The 21,311-nt window shown below is 31.9% G+C and overlaps 1 protein-coding gene across 9 annotated transcripts in view; it reads right to left on the bottom strand.

Moving 5' to 3' along the window:
- Window positions 1–21,311, bottom strand: part of LOC135846510 (ras-specific guanine nucleotide-releasing factor 2-like) — a 131,857-nt gene that overhangs the window by 24,890 nt on the left and 85,656 nt on the right. For all 9 annotated transcript variants that reach the window (XM_065365629.1, XM_065365635.1, XM_065365632.1 and 6 more), the window contains exons 5-10: window positions 19,226–19,373; window positions 18,861–19,126; window positions 10,470–10,699; window positions 7,621–7,814; window positions 6,683–6,808; window positions 3,830–3,932 (exon numbers count right to left, since the gene is read on the bottom strand). In XM_065365629.1, coding sequence (XP_065221701.1) covers window positions 3,830–3,932; window positions 6,683–6,808; window positions 7,621–7,814; window positions 10,470–10,699; window positions 18,861–19,126; window positions 19,226–19,373 — 1,067 coding nt within the window. The remainder of the gene's footprint in view (window positions 1–3,829; window positions 3,933–6,682; window positions 6,809–7,620; window positions 7,815–10,469; window positions 10,700–18,860; window positions 19,127–19,225; window positions 19,374–21,311) is intronic.

Below are 21,311 nucleotides of genomic sequence, written 5' to 3'. Positions count from 1 at the left end.
CTTTTTTTTTTTATCAGCCTTTGCGGAAAGAGAACAACGAAACAAGGCGTGTGCACCGCATTCAACGCATAATTTACTATTTGGAAAAAATAACCACACCACGCAAAGGTTCACCACAACGTACATAGAACATTTCACTCACCGAATCTTTACACAGAACTGTACACGAAGAAGACAGAAGCGAAAAAAAAATCACAAAATTGCTCGGAAGCGCGAGTACTAAAAAAAATGGGCGAAAAAAAAATTAACATCAAAGAACATCGGTGTTTTGAGTTTTTATTTGAGAATACTTTGTATTTATACGAATCCTACGCACAAGTCGAGAAGTGTCGCTGGGTGCGTGCCATGCTTGCGCAACGGCTTGGCGAATTTCGCACATGTAAGCACCTTGCCCCACGCCACCACCTGAAGATTCGTTTCTTGCTTGGTCGTGTTATCGATGTTAAATTTAATTTGAAAAGCTCGCGCCATCTTTCGGAATGCGTTTTATGCAACAGAATGACATTTTCGACCGCAAATCAAAACACAGAACAGTGGCGCTTACATCTTTCAACTATATTGGGAGTATTTTTTAAAAAGCACATAATCGTGTATCTTCGAACAGGTGGAATGAGGATTTTTTACGCCCCGGTGTGTACTTTCGATCAAAATACCGCAACAACGTGCTTTTTGAACAAGACCAGCAACTTTCCCACAGCACTGTCTTCATCGTCATCCTCGTCAAATAACCTAATTTTTATACATAACTCGACCGAGTGATTTCATTAGTATACGCTGGGTTGACTTCTTCACCTGGTGTACTTTTTCCTTTCATCTTTCATTCGACTGTTTTATCATTCATTTGCTTTGATATTTAACTATATTGCGCGTGTTTCGATTTTAAATCAATTTCATCTTAAATAGCTAACTGTTCGCTCCATTAGTCGAGTTCTCTTTTGTAGTTTCTGTCTTTTCTTTTTTGCTTCTTTTTTTTTATACTAATGCAATTTTGTTACGTAAAAAGATGGAAAGATTTGTGACGAGTTTTCGCGTGTACGAAACAAAAAAGCTGCTGATAAAAGCTTTCTGTTTTTAGAAATAAGAATGCATAACTTGGCAATAATTTTGATAGAATGAAACTTGCTCAAAAAAGTAACCAAAAAGTAACCAAAAAAGGTAACAAAACACGGGCAAAACATATTTTTAATACAGAAAAAAATCATCAAAAAGCCAAAACTTCTTGTTTTTATTTAAAATCTAAAAATTGAACTCAATAGAAACTTGGTACGATTTTAAAAAACAAGACTTTTCTAAAGTTGATTTTTCATCTTCTTGATTTAAAAAAAAAAAAAAAAAAATGTTTGACAACAAAGTGAGAATTTTGCAATTTTGGCAAAAAGCAAAACTTTGATAATTTCAGAAACAAAAAAAACCCTAATTTAGCAATGACCCTTTCTAGAATTTTTTGTTTAAAAAAACACAATAGGCAAGAGGTGAGACTTTTCGCTACTTTAGAAAGAAAACAAGACTTTGACAACAATTTTAGCAAAAGGCAGGGCTTCTCAACCTATTGGCAAAAAGTGATACGTTTTGGAAATAAGCGAGATTTCTGTGTATTTTTTTTTCGGGGGGGGGGGGGGGGGGGTATGGGGGTAGAAGCAAGACTTGGTAGCAATTTTGATAAAAATCGAAAATCAAAAACACGAGATTTTTTAGCAATCATTGACAAAAAAGTGACATTTTTTTTCGCAAACTTTGGCAAAAAAGTTGAGCTATTTTGCAACTTTTTGGTAGAAAGCGGGACGTTTTAGTAATTTTTTGCAAAAAAATTCAACTTTGAGGTAAAAGGTGTGAGTTTTCAGATATTCTGCAAAAAAGCTAGATTTTTGGAAATTTTTCTGCAAAAACCAAAACTTTTACAATTATATCAAAAATCACAATTTTGCCAAATTTTGAATATTTCTGCCAAATAAGCGAGAATTTTGGGGGTTTTTTGAAAAAAAAAATAAAATTGACAGAATTTTATGCGAGAAACACAATTTTTAAAAATTTTTAGCAAGAAACGAGGATTTCTGAAAACTTTGAAAAAAGCGGGATTTGTTCCTACATATTTTAGTATTTTTGGCAAAAAGTGAGACTTTTTCTCTCGTTTTTTTCAAGAAGCAGGGCCGAGTTCTTAAAAATTGGATTTTGGATAATTTTCCAAAAAAGTAACTCGAGTAGGTACCTAACTAATTGGGTAATTGAAACGTAACCGAGTATGAGTCCCGTTCTTTTCAACATCAGAAAAAACGAATATATTAGGTATCCCAGAAATAATATTGAAGAATTTTATTTTAAGTGCTATTCAATGTTTCAGGTAGAATAGTTAATTTCAAATGAACTGAATATTTTTAAGCAATTCGCAATTATTTTAGACGAGAAGTGAGTAGAAGAGTCGAACTTTTTTATCAATTTATAGATATATAACGATGTACTTGTACTTTTTTCCAAAAAATGTATCGCAAATTAATTCTTTGAAAATTATTTTTGAAAAAGGGAAGAGTGAAATTTCAGTGGACTTAGCACCCTTAAAAACCAACCAAAAAGCACGCCACACAGTATCCATTTTTTCAACTCTTCGAATAAATTGGGATGCTTGAGGTAAGACTTGGAAGGATTGTATCAAAAAACTAATTCAGCACACCCAAAAACCTAACAAACGATATAATTATACTCGTATCACATAGCATCAATCATTTTTTGTTTATAGTTCTAATAAAAATTTCCACCCCCCCCCCTCCTCCAGTGGAACAATGAACCGATCATTCCGTTTATCAATTTTACGCCATATTTGCGTTTAACACAGAAATCTTACGAATTTCTTGGTTGGTTCGGGCCTAAAAAGCCCAATGAACAAGTACAGGTATAACAAAAATCAGAGAATCTGATTACGAAACCAAGATATTACGCACACAGCTATAAGCACTGATACGAAACGTAATATCAAAGAAAAATATAAAAATATCCATCTTTATAGAGAAAAAGCTTCTTTTAAAAATGATATCAAAGAACAAAGAATTTCAAAAGACCAGGTACTCTGGCAATTTTTCAATTAATGTACAAAAACAAAACAAAGCCACATCGAATTTCACTGCGGTAAAAATATTTCTGACGAAATTTCAAGGTCATCCAAAACTACCTACGTCATTTCGATCTAGTGAACCCTTACCTATCTGAGAGCATATATACGCCACAACTCAGCTACGAACGCTGTCATCTCGATACGTAAAAATAAACCTTAGTGGAACAATTTTCAGACAGTGACAAGCTTTTGCATGGTACGTATAAGAAGATTACCAGCGAACGTGATTAGAACTGTCATCGCGAGTTTTTTCTTCGTACACAGAACACATTTTCAATAATATGACATGGCCGTAAGAGTAATCGGATTTCATAAATACAAAACCACAAATTAATGGTAAGGGTAAATAATGTGTATGCGAGAAATAATAAGACTTGAAAATTCAACCAAATATGTCGATATGTATTGAAATTTTGCAATAGACGCTCGAACGAATAGGTATATTTTGAATTTACAACTTGCTTAGAATTCAGGTATACAGGGGGGTTGTACGGATTAATTCGAATGAATGAATTAAACGTAGGTATTTATAAAAGCTTAGGTATATGGTATGTTCGTAGTGATAATCTGAATGAATACAGGTTATAATACTTTTACTAAAAATGCATACCTGGATTAAAAACTTTTCTATCGTACAAATATATTAACTATTGAAAGTTAAGGTTTACTCTGAAGAAACGAGCAACACGAATAAGTAACAAGTATTTAAAATTCGTAAAATCTTACCTTCGCGAACATAAACTTGATTAACATCCAATAATATATCGCATCCGGAGACGATCATTCTTTCAATGGCTAAATTTTTTCGCAAGTTTTCCGTCTCGCTCACCTGAAAAATAAACACTACATTTGAAATGTGCACCGTTTAAATTCAATAATAAATATACCATCATAGGCAATAAGGAGGTTTCATTCGAGTACGAATATCTTTTGTATATATCTTTATTATCTTCATACTTGCTTTATACCATATTCATGCGTTCAGTTTCCCTACAACTTACTTACTATACCTACTTATATGTACATGTAGGAACCATAATTTCAATTTCAAGTTGTAAGTTGTTGAATAGAAAAGCGTATCAACGGAGAGTTCTATTTAATAGGAAATTACGTGATAATGTTTTCCAAGTTTATGCATATGAATTACTCCTACCTACATTTTTGTACCACGAGTAGATTTTGAAATAGGTGTACTACACATTGGAATTTAAATTATGGATATTATTTGAGTATACGATAAGCATAATCGGTAAAATTATCCCTAAATCACGAAAAATCATTAAAACGCGTTCTACCGAATGTAGAGTTAAAAAAATAAATAATCATTACGCCTGCTGAACATAATTTTCAATGTGGTGCATTAGTGTTAATAAGATTGCATAACTCGTCTGCCGTACATACGAAGTATTCCCACCTTCAAAATAATTTTCTTTTTAATAAGTTAGGTACCGGATCGGAGAACATTAAAGAATTATTTTTGAACTCTAAATATTTAGATCACAAAAAAAAATTAAAAATCATGTGGATAAAATTCTATTACTTACAACAGATTTTTGAAAAAAGAAAGTACAATTAATAGTACGCCAAAAAATGAGTAAATTGTATGATGACAATTTTTTTGCCTTGAATCGATAGTTGAAAAATTTCAGGACTTGAATTTGTTATGAAAAAAATAATAATAATAAAATTTTTAAAAAAATGCAAATACATATATCGACTTGAAGCGTCAATCATGATCTTGAAACAGCAAGGGAAAAAATTATGAAAAAACATAATTAGGTATGAAGTTCAATTAATTATAGGTGGGTAACTTTCAAGTACCTATAAATTGTAACGAAATACGTATTATTAATGAATCGCAGCGTTCTGAGTTATTTGAAAATTATTTCAGCAAACTTCACAATGTTATGAATAATTTCTTTGGTGTTCCATAAATGTTTACAGGATTCTCAATTTTAAAAAAAAGTAATTTTAAAAAAACAATAAAACAAACAAAAAACAAATTTCTCTTTTCATAAATTCATAATGTCAAATTTAACGTAATTTCATTAAAATTTCACGTACATATTTAAAATTATTTATTTCAGACCACTGAACAAAAATTTTTTTCTGATTTTTATAATCTATTACAATACTTGAAAGAAATTGAAATTTTTAAAATTATTTTTCAATCAATTTCACGGCATTTTGGAAATGTATATAAGATGATCGAAAAAACAATTTTGAACCATTTTATAAGAAGGTGGAAATCCCAAATTTGATAGCTATTCTCAATGATAGAGGTTCAGTCGCATCTCATTATTTTAAACTAATGGAAAAGTTTTTATTTTCATTTCACGAATTAGTGGCTCGACAGTCGACACTATACCTATAAGATTTTTTGTAAAATATTGGTCCTATTGTAAAATTATTTTACTTTTCCCATTGTTTTAAAAATCAATACAAACGCTAAAAATGACGAGATCATTTCTTCACCACCAATAACATTTCAAAAAAAAACAAGAAACACGAAAAAACGTGTTTTAAAAAAAAACTTCAAGTTGAGAGGGACGGGAGAATTGACACAGAATCACTGATATTTTTACATGCAAAAATATTCATACTGGGTACATTAAAACCATTTCTATGAAAGCATGGTCAAAAAAACTATTTCTCTGTTTTTGAGCCAAATTTGAAACATACGAAAAAATTGCAATTTTTATTCTCCCAACATAAAGGGAGTTGAAGTTAGAAAATTTCTCTAAAAATACTTTCAATTCAAACATACGTAGGTAGTTACAAAAGTAATTTTTATAATTTATCGTTTATCAACGACATTAATTTCTGAACATGAATTTTAATACCAACTGATGAAAGTTTAGAGTGGAACCAGGAAAAATATAATTTTTACCGTTCAATTTTTCTGAAAAAAAATTAAACATTCATTCAATAAAAAATGCAAAATTTTAGATCCTCTTTTTCTCCCTCTCTCTCAATTCAAAAATAATTTGAAAACATTTCCAATCTAAATGAACTGAAAAAAGGAGGAGAATAATTTCAAACAGCAAAATGACCATTTCTGTCTGGAAAATTCATGAGACGATTATTTTCATCAAAATTGTTCGCCATCGATTTTGAAAATAAATTTTTAGCTAAACTTTCACAGCACTTTTCCAACATTGAAGGAGGTTTTTATCCACAAAATTGATATTAAGTACTTTTTCCTACTGTAGCGGGAAAAAATTCTTCCATCATACACTTCATTTCAGAAATAAATCTCACTAATTGTAAGATTAAAATGATTTAAAAAAATTTTAAATAAAATTTACGATAAGTCAACTTTGTTCTCATCAAAAAAAAAATATGTATTCCATTGTATAAATTTTTCGACCACACCACGAACACATACATCCTTGAAGTTAGTAACCTACCCTACACATTTGCGAGGTAAAATTGAAATCTATTTTCGATCATGTTAATCTTCAACACACCCACTTACATCGCATCGTACTTACCGCAAAAAGCTCTCTTATTTCGAATTAGGTATTTGATGAAATAAATGAACTATAACCCAAAACATTTCTAAATGGGTAGGCTTACCTCATCTTTAATCTGTCTTGATAAGTCTTCGAGCTTTTGACACGCTTCCATTAGGCTTTTACGATCGACATGATCGTGAGGCGTATGTGCTAAAAGTTCGTGTAACGTAACGATGTACCTCGGTATCTGTTATAAAAACATAGAAAATCCGTATTACAAACAGAAAGAAAACTTTTCCGAAAAATATTAGGTATAAACTTCATAAGGTAAAATAATAAATACTCTCAATCGAAAGATATGGAATTGAATTGAGAAAGTACGTAAAATTGTAGGTACATATTAGAAATAAAACTCGTGTATACGTAGGTATTTGAAAAAAGAAATCGCATTCGAGCGTTACGTTGATTTTTCAAAAGAAAATGCAACTTTTATCCCACATGTTAAACAGATATTAAAGGTGTTTCAACATATATACGTTAGAACAATGGGAAAAAAACTAGGCGGTAGGTATTTTTATTGCGTCAATACACCGAATCTCAACTTAACTAACAATAAGCTAGAGAAAATACTCGACTTGGGGAATATTCGCAGCATTTTGAAAATTTCCACCATCTTTTCTCGAGTGTTTTTCTCTATCCATGGGATTTAAAAATATTACAAAATAATTTGTTTCGTAAATATGAAAAACGCTGCTTAATACAAGAAAATACCACTCGCGGTTATGGAAAAAAATGAAATACCACTGCGAGGAAAAACAACGTTCAAACCCTTATCCAAGGTTATTTCACACAGTGTTTTTATTTAAACAGCATCCCCGTCGACGGTATTTTTCAATTTCGTAATAAAGATTTAAAAAGGATTACCCACTAACAACGAAACGTATATTCCATTTAATTAATTTTAACATGTACCTACCTATCTAGCATTCTAGCTATGTCTAGGTATACAATAAATAGGTACATAATATGATTGTACTGATGGTACTATGTAGTATTTACCTGATGCATCGGGGTCATCAAGAATGTATCTAATTGGCACGAATGGCAAGCCGGTTTATTTTCTAATTTATCCAGAATAGTTGAAAATGCTGCTGATTGTTTGCATTCGGTTAATACTTGCACGCTGTAATGGTGATTACGAACGTATTCTTGATAAATGCTCAGCATTGGAATCAGCATGTTGAACAAGTCGCCTGTTTGGAGGAGGAAAATATAATTTTAGAACGTCGTGCTTGTATTCTTAAACCTAATATGTGGGTAGTTGGCTGACGTGAGAGGTTATTTTTAGATCTAAACAAAATCCTAGATTATTTCCATAAGACCAAGATAATCGTACAGACAGGTAGATGATTACCTACGGTATACATGAAAAAAAATTCTGCACTCAATTTTTCCCTTATTTTACAAAAACAAATATCTCAAAATAAAAAAATTGAAAAAAATCATCGAGCAATAGTAATATTTTTACAATAATAAATTACACGTTATTTTACGCATACTAATCGTTTTCGAAAAAAATCTATCGGAAAATGAGTCAAGTTCAGCTTCTCTGTTTCTCCAAGAGATGGAGTTCCAAAGTTATTAACGTCTCGCTAAAACAACGCAACAAATTTTTTTTTAAAATAATAATTTATAAGAGATTTCATTGATTTCAAGTTACAAAACCTAGTTCTAATTTTTCCCCCATGAAAATGTATATTTAATTATAGATTTAGATAAAAAAAAAATGATCAGATTCAATCACACTTATCGCGAGATTTTTTCAAATAAAATTTCAACTCGAAACATTGATTTCTCTTAGAGATAAACATTTAGAGAAAAGAATAAAAACAGTGCTTTTTTCAGCATAATAATTCCAAAAGTCCATTTTCGGTTTAAAAATCTAAATACACGGTTGAAGAATGGAGGTATGCCCCTTCGCCCCCTCTCCCCACCAAAATACTATATCATCATTAAAAAAATCCCTAATAAAAAATATTAGTCTATTTCACTTCCTAAATCTTGAAACTTGAGAACTTGAGAGAAGTGAACATCCGGGCACAATTTTGATCCCATAGGAGTCGAATTAGGAGGAAGATGAGGGCTCTAAAATCTTACAAAATACTGAAAATTGGTTAAATTGAAAAGAATTTTACTGACTAAAAATTAAAATAAATGGAGTATGGGGCTATTGAATCGTGCTGAAAAGAGGAGGATGAAATGCCCTCAACTCAAATATTCCAGACCAGGCATAAATTTTGTTTTATTCTGTTTTGAAATCCCTTTCTCTTCATTTTTGAAAATTTGCGTTTTTTACAATCTAATTTGTGTGTTGATTTTAAAGATATATTTACTCCTGTAAATTGTAAAATTTGGCAATTTTGCGAAGTGTTAAAATTTTGGATACTTTGCAAGATTTTTAAGAAAAAAAAACAGAAAACAAAACTAAGCAAAAATATAATTTTTTAAAAATTTCAAATTTTTCAACTTTGAGAGCGAAAAAAAATGCATTTTAGAACTCTTAAAAAAATAAAATTTTAACATTAAACTAACCCCTCCAAACTAGGCGTGAAAATCCTGGCAATTATACACGCCCAGTACAGAGAAATATTTTTTAAAAAAATACTTTTGAAAAATTTCAGTTTTTTTACTTTTTTTTCCACGATTTGAAATTTTTAAAAAATTGTTTTTTTTTCGCTCTGATAAGTTATTTTATTTTATTTTTAATTCCAAGAGGCAACAAGAGAAAGGATAACTGGCCTTAAAAATGTTGAAAACTGCATAAAATCACCACATTCAAGAATCTTTTTGAGTTGTAGATGAGAATAAAGCATACAGCTTCATGTCAGACCAAGTTGAAGAGGGGGTAAAACACCTCCAAAGTTTTGAAAATCGGTAAAATTCAGTCATTTTTGCTCATACATATAAAAATGGGCTTGTATAAGATCTAAATTATTCACTGATGTTTGCTTTTCAAGGATAAAAGAAATAATTACAGAGATGAAACTTGTGAAAAGACTAGTACATTGATTTTCAAATTTTTGAGAGCATTCAACTTCTCTCCTTTTCGCCTGATCTAAGTCTTCGTACCCCAAATAAGATCACACAGCTAATCTTAAATTGGGTGAATTTTTGAAGCTTTTGAAAATTTTGAGGAACAAATCCCATCTTTTCCCTCTCATAGCTTCTCCAGAAGTCAGAATCATTTTCCAAGATTAATTTCTTTACGATACCTATACAAGTACCTATCTAGTTTGTCAGTTAAAAAAGTCAATGGAATGAAAGAATGATACCAATTTTTGGGCGTTAGTCTTTTTAGAAACATAAATTCGATTCATGAACGAATATACACCATCGTACAAAGTTAAGGGGCATCCTATGGAAAAAATAATAGAAACAAAATTGTAGGGTAAAAAATTTCTCACCAATTCAGTTTAACTATTTTTCTTCTATTGAGTTTGGTTTTCGAGGTATTTTTGACTCAAGTTTTAAAAAGTCAAGTTTTATTTTCCTACATAAATCTCTAAAACTACGCGTTTTTGAAGAAATTCTAACTAAACTCCACTGATGAAAAATGTTACGCCCAACATCTTTGTTTACATTTTTTTTTCGTGGGATGCTTACTTAGTCCTAAAAATTTTTTCCCCCGCCAAAAACAATGAATAAAATGAGGAAAACATTTTCAATAAAAAAATAAATTTTGCAGACCTTCACGATGGAATTTTTTCCCGCATTTTTCTCATCATCAGTGTGAAGATAAAAATAACATGTGAATTACGGTACTGTTCCTATTGATACCAGTCAATATTCCCACGCGAATATGTGCAAGGTTTTCGCATTTATACCGTATGTAACTACTGGCATCTTACCTAAAATTAATGTAGGCCAAGATTCCATTCTGGATGATAACCCTTTGTAGAATATCTGATGAAGGAATAAAATAGTTTCAACGTTTAAGAATATCGAATTAATATCTTCATGTGTGCAAGGCGGTTTTTGGGAACACGCAGCCATTCTGAGCGGTCTAAGAAAACACGATACTATGATATCCAACTGCTTCAAATACTCTTCTTCTTCTTCTACCATACGGAAGACTAAACTGTAAAAATAATAAAATTTTAGCTCGAGGTTAAAACTTTCGCAGCACAAAACGCTACCACATCCAGTCAACCAATCAAATATTTATAACTTATTTAACAGCTTGAAAATTTCGCCGGCAAAATGTTAGCGGTGTTTTATACGGTTTTGCATTAGAGATGAACGTAAGTATATAACTACAGCTAGGTAGGTATTCCTCTAAGGAATTCGTTAGGTTCGCATATCGGTCAATAATACGGTATCTGCGGTCTTATTTTCACGAAGAAACAATATTTTATTTATTTGTTTATATAGCACACGTTATACTCGTAGATGCGCACGATGAACTCGGCGAAAAGGAAGTCATCACCGTACGAGATTTAAATAACAAAATCATCGACGTTCATTGTACTCGTATGTACCAGCAACACGTTAGCTTTTTTTAAAAAAACCGTTCGTTGATTCGAAAGGAAACTTTAGCGAAGAAATTGTTTTTTCTTTTCTCGATGTAGGTATTGTGTACGAGAAAAACTCGTGTAGTATTACGAAAAGAACAATCAATTTGTTTTATTTTACGAATACATTTTAAAAGACAGATGGCCATTTGTTATCATAATGTAAGTAAATTGAGTGAGTATGTTAGAAACAGCAGGACGATAAGCGGGGTTTTTTCCATACGAGTTTAATTTATTCGAGAATAGTCCTGGGAAATCATCTTTCGCTGTTCTTTTCTCTCCCTTTATTCTTGTCTCTTTTAGCGCATGTAAGTACTGAACCACGTCGTTGCTCGTCCTATTTTACTCAGTCAAGATGGATAGTAACGTTGTCACATGGTTACGTTTTTAAAAATTTATGGCAATACGCGCGTCAACTTCGCATATTACCAACCTTTTTTTTTTCACTTCTTTCTTATTCAAATGTAGACCTACACTTTTTGATGTTGATGAACTCGATATTACATATAAGTATATACTTATACGAGTAGGTATGACTACGTATGCTGCGTAAATTATCAGATAACGTTGGCCTATTTTTGATATGTACTAGGTACTCTTTATGAATAATAAATTATTTCCAAAATCGAGCCTCGTGTTGTTGATATTTTTTAAATTATGTAATCATCAATATGTAAATTCAAATTAGATACGTATTAAATATTTATGTGATATGTACCTATTTCCACTCGTTGGATTTGATAAGGATGAAAGGATGAAGAAATTAAATAACAGAGATTCGTCAAAGAAGTAAAAAAATGAAGCACAGAATTTTGTGAAATTTTCAACACAGCGAAAGTTTTTTTTACCTCTGATATAATTAACTAAAAAAAGACGAAACTATGATTTCGTAAAATTTCAATAAATGGGCAAAGATATGTTTGCCATTTTACTTGAAAAATGGCCATTTAAGAAAAAAGAATGAAATTTCCCATATCTTTTGTCCAATCAAATTTTCCATAAAATCAAAGGTAGAAGAAATATCGACTGAAAACGTATTTTTACCCAGTATTTTATGAATCCGAAACCAAAAAAATGTGAAAATTCCAATAAAAACCAACTACAGTAGCTAAAACCTAGTCACACAAAAACTCAAGTATAAACAACTCGGAAAGTTTGAGTTTGAGAGTTGAGACAAACATTTTTGTCGAAATCATACCATAACCTTTTCTCGAATCTCCTCTCCTTATTCGTTTCAAAAAAGCAAAAGATGGCTCACTTTAGTGAACATCGCTGCGTATTTGTATCAGAGGAAATATTCAGTAAATCATCTCAATGAAGAGTACATACAACCGAAATTCTAAAAAAAAAAAATCGAATTTTTACGCACTCATCCAATACTTACCTACTTTTATTCCCAAAGGATTTTTTCTCAAACTGGAAAATTGATATTAATGGGTATTGTCGTAGTGACACATGCGGTAGTGAGAACCTAGTTTCTCCATTAGCTCGGTATATGTTTCTTAAAGTTGAAATGTGAATAACGTCTAATAAACCTTATAAAAATAGTAAAGAAAATGCGGATTTTCGAATCAAATTAATTTTCTTTATTATGTAAGTATATTTTTCTCAATGAAAGTATGTTTGAAATATTCAATATCGAGGTGAAAAGACGAAATTTTGAGTTGAAAAAAAGGTTCTTAGAGAACGTATATTGCAGTAAAACACATTATCAGCTATCATGGAGCAAAGCACGATGAATTTTCGATGAAAATTTGTTACCTCTTTGTTTAGGAAGTGCGTGTTTTTCCACTGGTTTCGAGAAATTAATCATAACAGAATAGATATGTACCTACAAATTATTCGTAAGTACTGGTTTTAAATTTTATAAAAATATTCTCCCCAAACAGTCTCGTTGGATTTTTCACAATTTGAATGTTGATAGTTTTGATCCAAGTTACTTTTTTTCTCGATTTGGAACATCAAAATTGTTATTACTCGTATTTCATATTAACTCATTAAATTTTCAAAGGCCCACAAGTATTTCAATTTAGACATCACTAATTCAAAAATTTAAAACGTTTCAAGTAGGAAATTCCCAAAAGATCGCATGATGCCTGCACCCTAGTCAAAAAAGTGAAATGCTTTAAAACAAAAAAATTATCCACTCCCACTCTCTTTCCACTTTATTTAGCACCACTCATTTAGCTTGGTCTTCTTTTTTGAAATCAAAATTTAAATTCTATCACGATTTCATCATTAATACACCCCGAGTCATTTTACTAAAAAGTCCAAAAATGCAAACGAGTCTATATGAGGAGCTGAGAATCAAAACTCACATTTGCCACCATAAACGATTTTGAGAAAAACGCGAAAAACTGAGTTAGTAGTGTTGCCAGTTGAAAAAACTTATAATACCAAAATGAATCATTAGATAGCGCTACTAGAACACGATTCCCTGTGTTGACTGATTTTCACCTAGCTCCCTTCTGCTTTAATATCCAGACAAAGAATGGCAAATGTGAGTTTTGACTCCAAGATTTGCAATCAAATTTTTTTTCACTGTTTTAATTACGACGATAGGGAAAAGTTTGATAACAAGCTGAATTTTGGTACACGGGGGTTTTTTGATACGCTGAACACGAATTTGGGGTGTCCAGGTGAATCCGGGGTACGCTTCCCCCTTTTTTGTGGACCTTAAGCCCCCAAATTTGTTTTTTGCGTTTAAGTCCGAAAATATGCAATTTTATGCAAGATTTATGTTTTTTGGGTCGCAGAATACGAATTTGACAATATTTTTTTTGTAGGGGTGGGGGATGAGGGGGTTAGGGGGCGAGAAATTCAAAATTTGACTATAATGATGTGTGGTATGTCGAAATGTATGTTTTTGAGGGTGTAGATCACGAATTTGACAATATTTTTTTTGTAGGGGTCAATGGTGGTGGCTGAGGGGTGAAAATGGTTAAAAATTCAAAATTTGACTATAATGATGTGTGACATGTCGAAATGTATGTTTTCGTGGTTGTAGATCACGAATTTGACAATATTTTTTTCGTAAGGGTTGATGATGGGGGATGAAGGGGGTGAAAAATTCAAAATTTGACCATAATGATGTATGATATGTCGAAATGTATGTTTTTGAGGGTGTAGATCACGAATTTGACAATATTTTTTTCGTAGGGGTGAATTGTGGGGGATGAAGGGGGTGAAAACGGCGAACAATTCAAAATTTGACTATAATGATGTGTAATATGTCGAAATGTACCAAGTATGAATAATTCAACTGAAAGTGAGTAATTTTCATCAATTTACTCGATTTAAGTTTGTTATAAAGTCATTATAGAGGTTTAATTTACGTTAAAACTCCGTGTTTTGCCTATTCTGCTACATAAATAGGAATAGAACAAATTTTTGCACGTAGATGCACGGGAAATCCCAGGGGCTAGTACTTCAGATAGTGTATTTCAAGATGTCATTTGCCATTTTTGCCCCCGAATGCCCCGGCGACGACAACAGTCAATTATAGTGAAAAATCATGGTGAATTTTGTTAAAATGTTACAAATCTTTTCTTCCAGGGACTTTGACGGCTCTCCAATAGAAAATTCTCCATCCCCCACCCTTCACCTTTTCTACACCTTCAAAAACATACATTTTGACGTATCACACATCATTATGGTCAAATTTTGAATTTGTCACCGTTTTCACCCCCTTCATCCCCCACAATTCACCCCTACGAAAAAAATATTGTCAAATTCGTGATCTACACCCTCAAAAACATACATTTCGACATATCATACATCATTATGGTCAAATTTTGAATTTTTCACCCCCTTCATCCCCCATCATCAACCCTTACGAAAAAAATATTGTCAAATTCGTGATCTACAACCACGAAAACATACATTTCGACATGTCACACATCATTATAGTCAAATTTTGAATTTTTAACCATTTTCACCCCTCAGCCACCACCATTGACCCCTACAAAAAAAATATTGTCAAATTCGTGATCTACACCCTCAAAAACATACATTTCGACATATCACACATCATTATAGTCAAATTTTGAATTTCTCGCCCCCCTAACCCCCTCATCCCCCACCCCTACAAAAAAAATATTGTCAAATTCGTATTCTGCGACTCAAAAAACATAAATCTTGCATAAAATTGCATATTTTCGGACTTAAACGCAAAAAACAAATTTGGGGGCTTAAGGTCCACAAAAAAGGGGGAAGCGTACCCCGGATTCACCTGGACACCCCAAATTCGTGTTCAGCGTATCAAAAAACCCCCGTGTACCAAAATTCAGCTTGTTATCAAACTTTTCCCTATGGAATTTTGCAAACAAAACTAAGTTTTCATCAAAACTCACATTTGCCAATGGCAAATTTGAGTTTTGATTCTAACCCTTGGTTTTGAAGGTGAATTTCACACCAAAATGACTTTGATCCAAAAAAACCGAATATGTCACATTATAGAGTGTAAAACGGTATATCCAAATCTGCCATAAAACGGTATTTTTTTTTTTTGGCAAATGTGAGTTTTGATTCTCAGCTCCTCATATAAATGTTTTCATTTTTTGGAGGGGGTGGGGGGGGAAGAAACAGCATTGGATTAAAATTTCAAATCCAAAATTTAATTCCATTCTTTAAACTTTATTTCAGAACTTTTTTTAAAAAGTTTTTCCTTTCACTCTTTTCAAAAAAAAAACAAAAAAACAAAAAAAACGGATTTGATAACGTGTGCTAAAGAATGAATTTTGAAACACATCTTTTTAATCATTTCAAGTACATAGATGTGGAACAAATATGAAATTCCCAAAGTCAATATTGAACTCGAACTTCTTACTAAACGTCGAAAAAAAAGTCCATAACGATTACGCCTGCAGTCTGCTTCATAATGATTCAAAAACGCATTGAAACTTGTACGTGTTAATAAAATTGCCTAACCAGTTTGCCGTAAATATGAACAAGCATAGGTTAAATATTAATTATTAGATACGATACACCAATTTCGCAAAATTTATCAACCGTTATTTCCATAACGCTAATGAAGAATGTGGGAAAAGGGGGAAGGGGGAAAGCTCGCAATTTCCAGACACTTGTAATTTTTTTGCAAAAAGGATTTCCGAATTTGGAGAACACAATACATGAACTTCGAGTAATTTTTTTTTAGGATTTTGAACAAAATAAAAAGAAAATTTGCAAGATCAATAATTAAAATTTGAAAATTTTCAAAATCTCAAAAAAAATTTACGATGAAAGATGTTATTTAAAAATATGAAAAAATACTTACACCAAAAACGTGTGTTCTTTTTACACTCTTCTTGACAAAATAATTTTCAAACCACAGCTTCAAGGCTATCGTGGAGATATGAAAGCCCCTAATTTTGATAAAATTGCAAAAAAAAAAAAGTTCAAGGTCAGCTTTGGCAAGAAGTTTTTGAGAATTGGTAGAAAAATAATACTTTTTAGAAATTTCTGGCAACTACGAGGCTTTTGGATAATTTGAAAACAAAATTGACAATTTTAGCCAAAATTAGAAATTTTTGGTAATTACATATTTGGCAAATGTACTACATTTTTTCGCAATTTTTTTTCGAAAAGTGAGATATATGTTCTCTTTGTAATTTTTGGCAATCTGAGGTAAAAAAAAAAAGCGAGACTTTCCAATATCGAAAATGTTGGAATATTTCGCGGAAAAGCAAGACTTTCGGTCAATTTTTGGATAAAAGTAAACTTTTTGTAGGTTTTTGGTGCAAAAAACTGAGAATTTATGAGAACTTTTGGCAAAAAGCAAGACTGACAGTTTTAGCAAATAACACAAATTTTTGGCAATTGAGCATTGTCAAAAACACTACTTTTTTGCAAACTTTGTTGAAAAAGGGAGGTTTTGGGCACTTTTTTATTTAACGTAAAAGTGATACTTTTGGGTAATTTTTAGGAAAAAAAATTAATATTTTTGGGATTTTTGCGGAAAAAATAGAAATTTTTAGCAAAAAATGACTATTAGGACATTTTGACAAAATGTGAGATTTTTTCAGTTTTTGGCAGGAAAGTAGGTAGTCTTTGACAATTTAAAAAGGTATAGCTTTATAACCTAACCGGTTAAAATGCTCTGTAGCCAGTTGGAAAAGAATAAAAAAATGTATACTCCTGCAAATTATTCACTTATTGATAAGTACATATTTGTATTAGCATTTTTTTCTCTTCAAGATGCATTAAAAAATGTTTAAAAATTTAAAAAAAGTATCTTTAGTAACCAAAATTGTGGAATAAGTATACGAGTCCTGAATTTCTCCATAAATCAAATCGCTCTGAAGAGGCCAAAAATGAACTTTAGAAAATACAACTTTGATCGGTGCTCGTTGAAAACCCTCTCAATTTTGCTACAAAAATGGAGAAAACCCCTAATATAATATTTATTGCACATGAAAAGATGGTGAGGAGAGGGTAACGAGTCTTATTGGGATATTAAATACTAAATACCATCATCAAAATAAAAAAATACCAAAATTTTCAGCCCAACTACGGTATCCTTTTTCACTATTTAATCACGAATCAACTTCACAGTCAATGTACGAAATATTAAACCTCTCAGAAATAATTTTTTCACACTTTTTTTTTGCAAGAACTTACTTTGAAAAGACATTGTCAAATATCATTGTCTGTTTTTTCAGTATAGCTTTTTTTACATAAAAAATTTAATAATCGTGTTTCTGTTGCATAATTTTACGATAAAATTTTTCGCGTGTTTTTTCGTCTCTTTTTTCGTTCACATTTTCGTTTTCTTTTTCTTTATTCGAATCCTACATCAAATATTAAAATTTGTTTTTTTCTCCAACAAAAATCTAAGAGCATTTGGAAAAACACGTAGCTGTTTTTTTCTCTTTCGACGATTTCACTACCGAGCTTTTTTACTCTGGCGAATAAAAATTTTCAAAGTAACACCTCTAAAATGTATACGTATTTGAAAAAGACGCTATAAATTTCCAAGCTTTGAAGCTGCAGCAGGGAAACTACATATTACGGGTATTTTAGTAGATCAACGCTCGTACATGACAGATTAGAGGGAACTGAAGTGGAGAAAGTTATTTGCTAAAATGGATGCTTTCCAGAAAACATGTACCTACACTGTACAGGTGAACTACGAATAAATCGACAAAAAAGATAGTCTGCAAGAATAAATAATTTCGCCAAGTTTGGCACATTGTGAAGACGACGAGCGAAGACGACGGTGATACTATGGGATGTGTTGTGGTATACGAGTACCGACTACATACCTACCTAGTCATGTACGTAGTACTATGAGGCGACATGAACTTTCGGCTATGCAAGCAATATCGCGTGTTGCTTTCTCCATAGTAGGTAAAAATATAATTTCAAAGTTTGCTTAAAAATACGCCAAAAGTAATAAAGTTGGAAAGCGACGTATACTCGTATACCATATACTTATACTACGGCGAATATAGATATAGCTACCTATGCTATGCTACGAGTTATAAATGTAACGTTTTGAAATATTAGCGTGCGCGCGGTTGTGCACCAAGTTACATTATAATTTATGATACTCGACGGAAAAGCCAGCAGCAGAAAAATTTTCAAGCTAGTGAAAAAATTTCGCTTTTATAATATTTTTAATACACTTAGAGGTTAAGGTACGCGCAGCTAAGCTATAGAGCAGTACGAATTAGAGAAAAACTACTTACTCGTACATACGTAGAAGGAGGAAGAAAAAAAACTAATTACCAGTTCCTTTTTCTCATGCTTTCGGCATGAGGACTTTTAATATATTGCTCGACGATTTGTTTCCACCGCCTACGGCACAGCCATCCGCGAAAGAAACTTTGAACTTTTTTGATTTTTTGCAATTGAACGGCATCTATGACCGGTGAATCGCTGGAAGAAGCTACATTGGCGGGGAACTGTTGACTACCTTCGTAGCCCGATGTAGTGCTAATGTTGCTACAAGACGAAGCAGCCGTCGGTTTCCATTCTTTTTTCATCGTGTATAGCTGAAAAGAGAGAAAAAAAAACGACCAGTCAATTTCGTAAACGAGCTTTTTTCCGGAGTAAATTAGCCGATATAAAAATACCCTCTGTTGCTCGCGTACCTCGGATCTGAGTTTCTTGATTTCGACTGCCAAGTCTTCGCATTGTTGCGTGTACTGCCATTTCGCCGTCTTCTCGCTTTCAACGATTTGCAAAAGATGTAAATGTTTTTGCTCTAATTCTTCCTTTTGCAAAAGCAATTTGTTAAAGCTGTAAAACACGTTGATTTCAAATTCACTCGTGAGCCGAGAAAAAATTTAAATAAATAAAACAAGCCGAGTCGTCCGCGTCGCTCGTACTATTAAACAGGCATCGGAAAATATTGCCAATTAGTGCCACCGAATTTAACATTCCTTTCATTACAAATTTGTTTTCTCAAAATAACCTATCGTTGGGCTGGGCTTTTTATCGCGTTTATAGGAAATTTTCAATTTTACACTATTTTAATCTTTTTCTCCCTTTTCCTTTCCTTATTTTCCATTTCCTTTCCTGACTTTAGAGACCCAGCCTCTCCTATTCTTTTCTGTTCTTTCCTTTCTCCTTTCTTTACACTTACGAGAGATCAGTTCAAAGTGTACCTACTCAAATAACTTCCCATTTACTCCATTCTCTCTACAGTTTAATGGCTCGAAATTTCGCACAAATTTTTTTCGAAATTTTTAATCAGATATTTTTTACTAAAAAACAAAAAAAAATCTTGGATACTTATGTACATAGGTATGTTTTAGAATAAAATTACATTCATAAGAATGTAAAAAAATCAAAATATCAAAAAATTAAATTTCCTAAAGAAATTATTTTGAAATATATGTAAGTCAAAATATGACTAATTGCCCACGTTTCAAAACTTCATTATTAATTTTTTTTTAGAAAAACTCATTGAATTTCGATTTATTTTCACTTTCACCTTTTTACCTCTTTTTTGAGAAAACGGTTACTTTTATCCCAATTTTATGAATAACAGGTGTGTTTTTTGAAGGCAATTTTGATCAAAACATTTTCGATGACTTTCTACCCCTCCATCTTTTATCCTAAAAGTTCATGAAAATAAAAAAATATGCATAGGTACTTCTAATGAGAAAACCAGGGAGGAGGGAGGCATAAAAAATTGTCCAAAAATGGTTTTAGTTCATGAGAACGACTTCACTGCAATCATAACTACTGGAATTTTCTTCAAACAAGTTCTCATCTCTTTTGTAAATTGGTAAGCACTTGAAAAATGTAATTTTTTGTGCACCAAATTACAATCCTGACCGATTCCCCTCTTCAATATCAAAACAATCACTGGTCAGATTGTGAGGATAGGTACTTACATTATTGTTGAAAAAAAAATCAAAAAGTTCTCAACCATGAGAATGAACATTACTTCGATAATCGAATACAATTCTTTCTTATACGACGATTTATTTTTCCGATATCAAATTTGAAAAAGCTACCACTCATGGTTGAGAAGAAGAAATTGTTCACAAGTTGAATATTTAAACCGTAGAGAAATTTCAGGTCCAAAAAAAGATAAGTAGAAAGAGATTGCAAAAATTCCCCACCAGCTAACATTTCAAAAACTCAAATTCATTTATCGAGTTTTTAAAAATTTTCAAAAACGAAACTTGGACCAAAAAAATGGAAAAAAATAGAATTTTACTTAAATGAGTTAGAAAGCTGAAATTCAATATTATGTACACGATTTTTGACCACTCTTGAGCCTCGAGAATATAAAAAATTTTAATCTACTGAAAAAATTGATATCTATAGACAATTGGGAATCGAAATATAAGTTTTCGAGAGCGCTGACACCACTTCTAGAACGTGTTTGAACCCAGAATAAAAATAGAGATTTCCAGTCAGGGCTGCAAAAAGAGACTTAGGATTCAAAATTTTTAAAAATGCAACGTAGTTTTCAATATACAAGTGTTTGAAAACGTTGATTCCGATTCTGTAATACCCAATTTGACCCAAAAAAACAAAAATTGACCCCTCTTCCCTCCCCAACAAAAAAAATCCGGCACGAAATTCTGAAAAATTCAACATTGGTTTCCAATAAATAAATTTTTAAAAACGCTTATTCTGATTCTAAAATTAATTTGTCCCTATAAAATTAAAATTGGGCCATCAAGAGCACCACAGATGAGCTATGAACTCAAAATTTTC

This window comes from Planococcus citri, chromosome 5 (assembly GCF_950023065.1).
Source record: "Planococcus citri chromosome 5, ihPlaCitr1.1, whole genome shotgun sequence".
In the NCBI taxonomy this organism is placed as follows: Eukaryota; Metazoa; Arthropoda; class Insecta; order Hemiptera; family Pseudococcidae; genus Planococcus; species Planococcus citri.
This window is presented reverse-complemented; position numbering and strand designations above follow the sequence as displayed.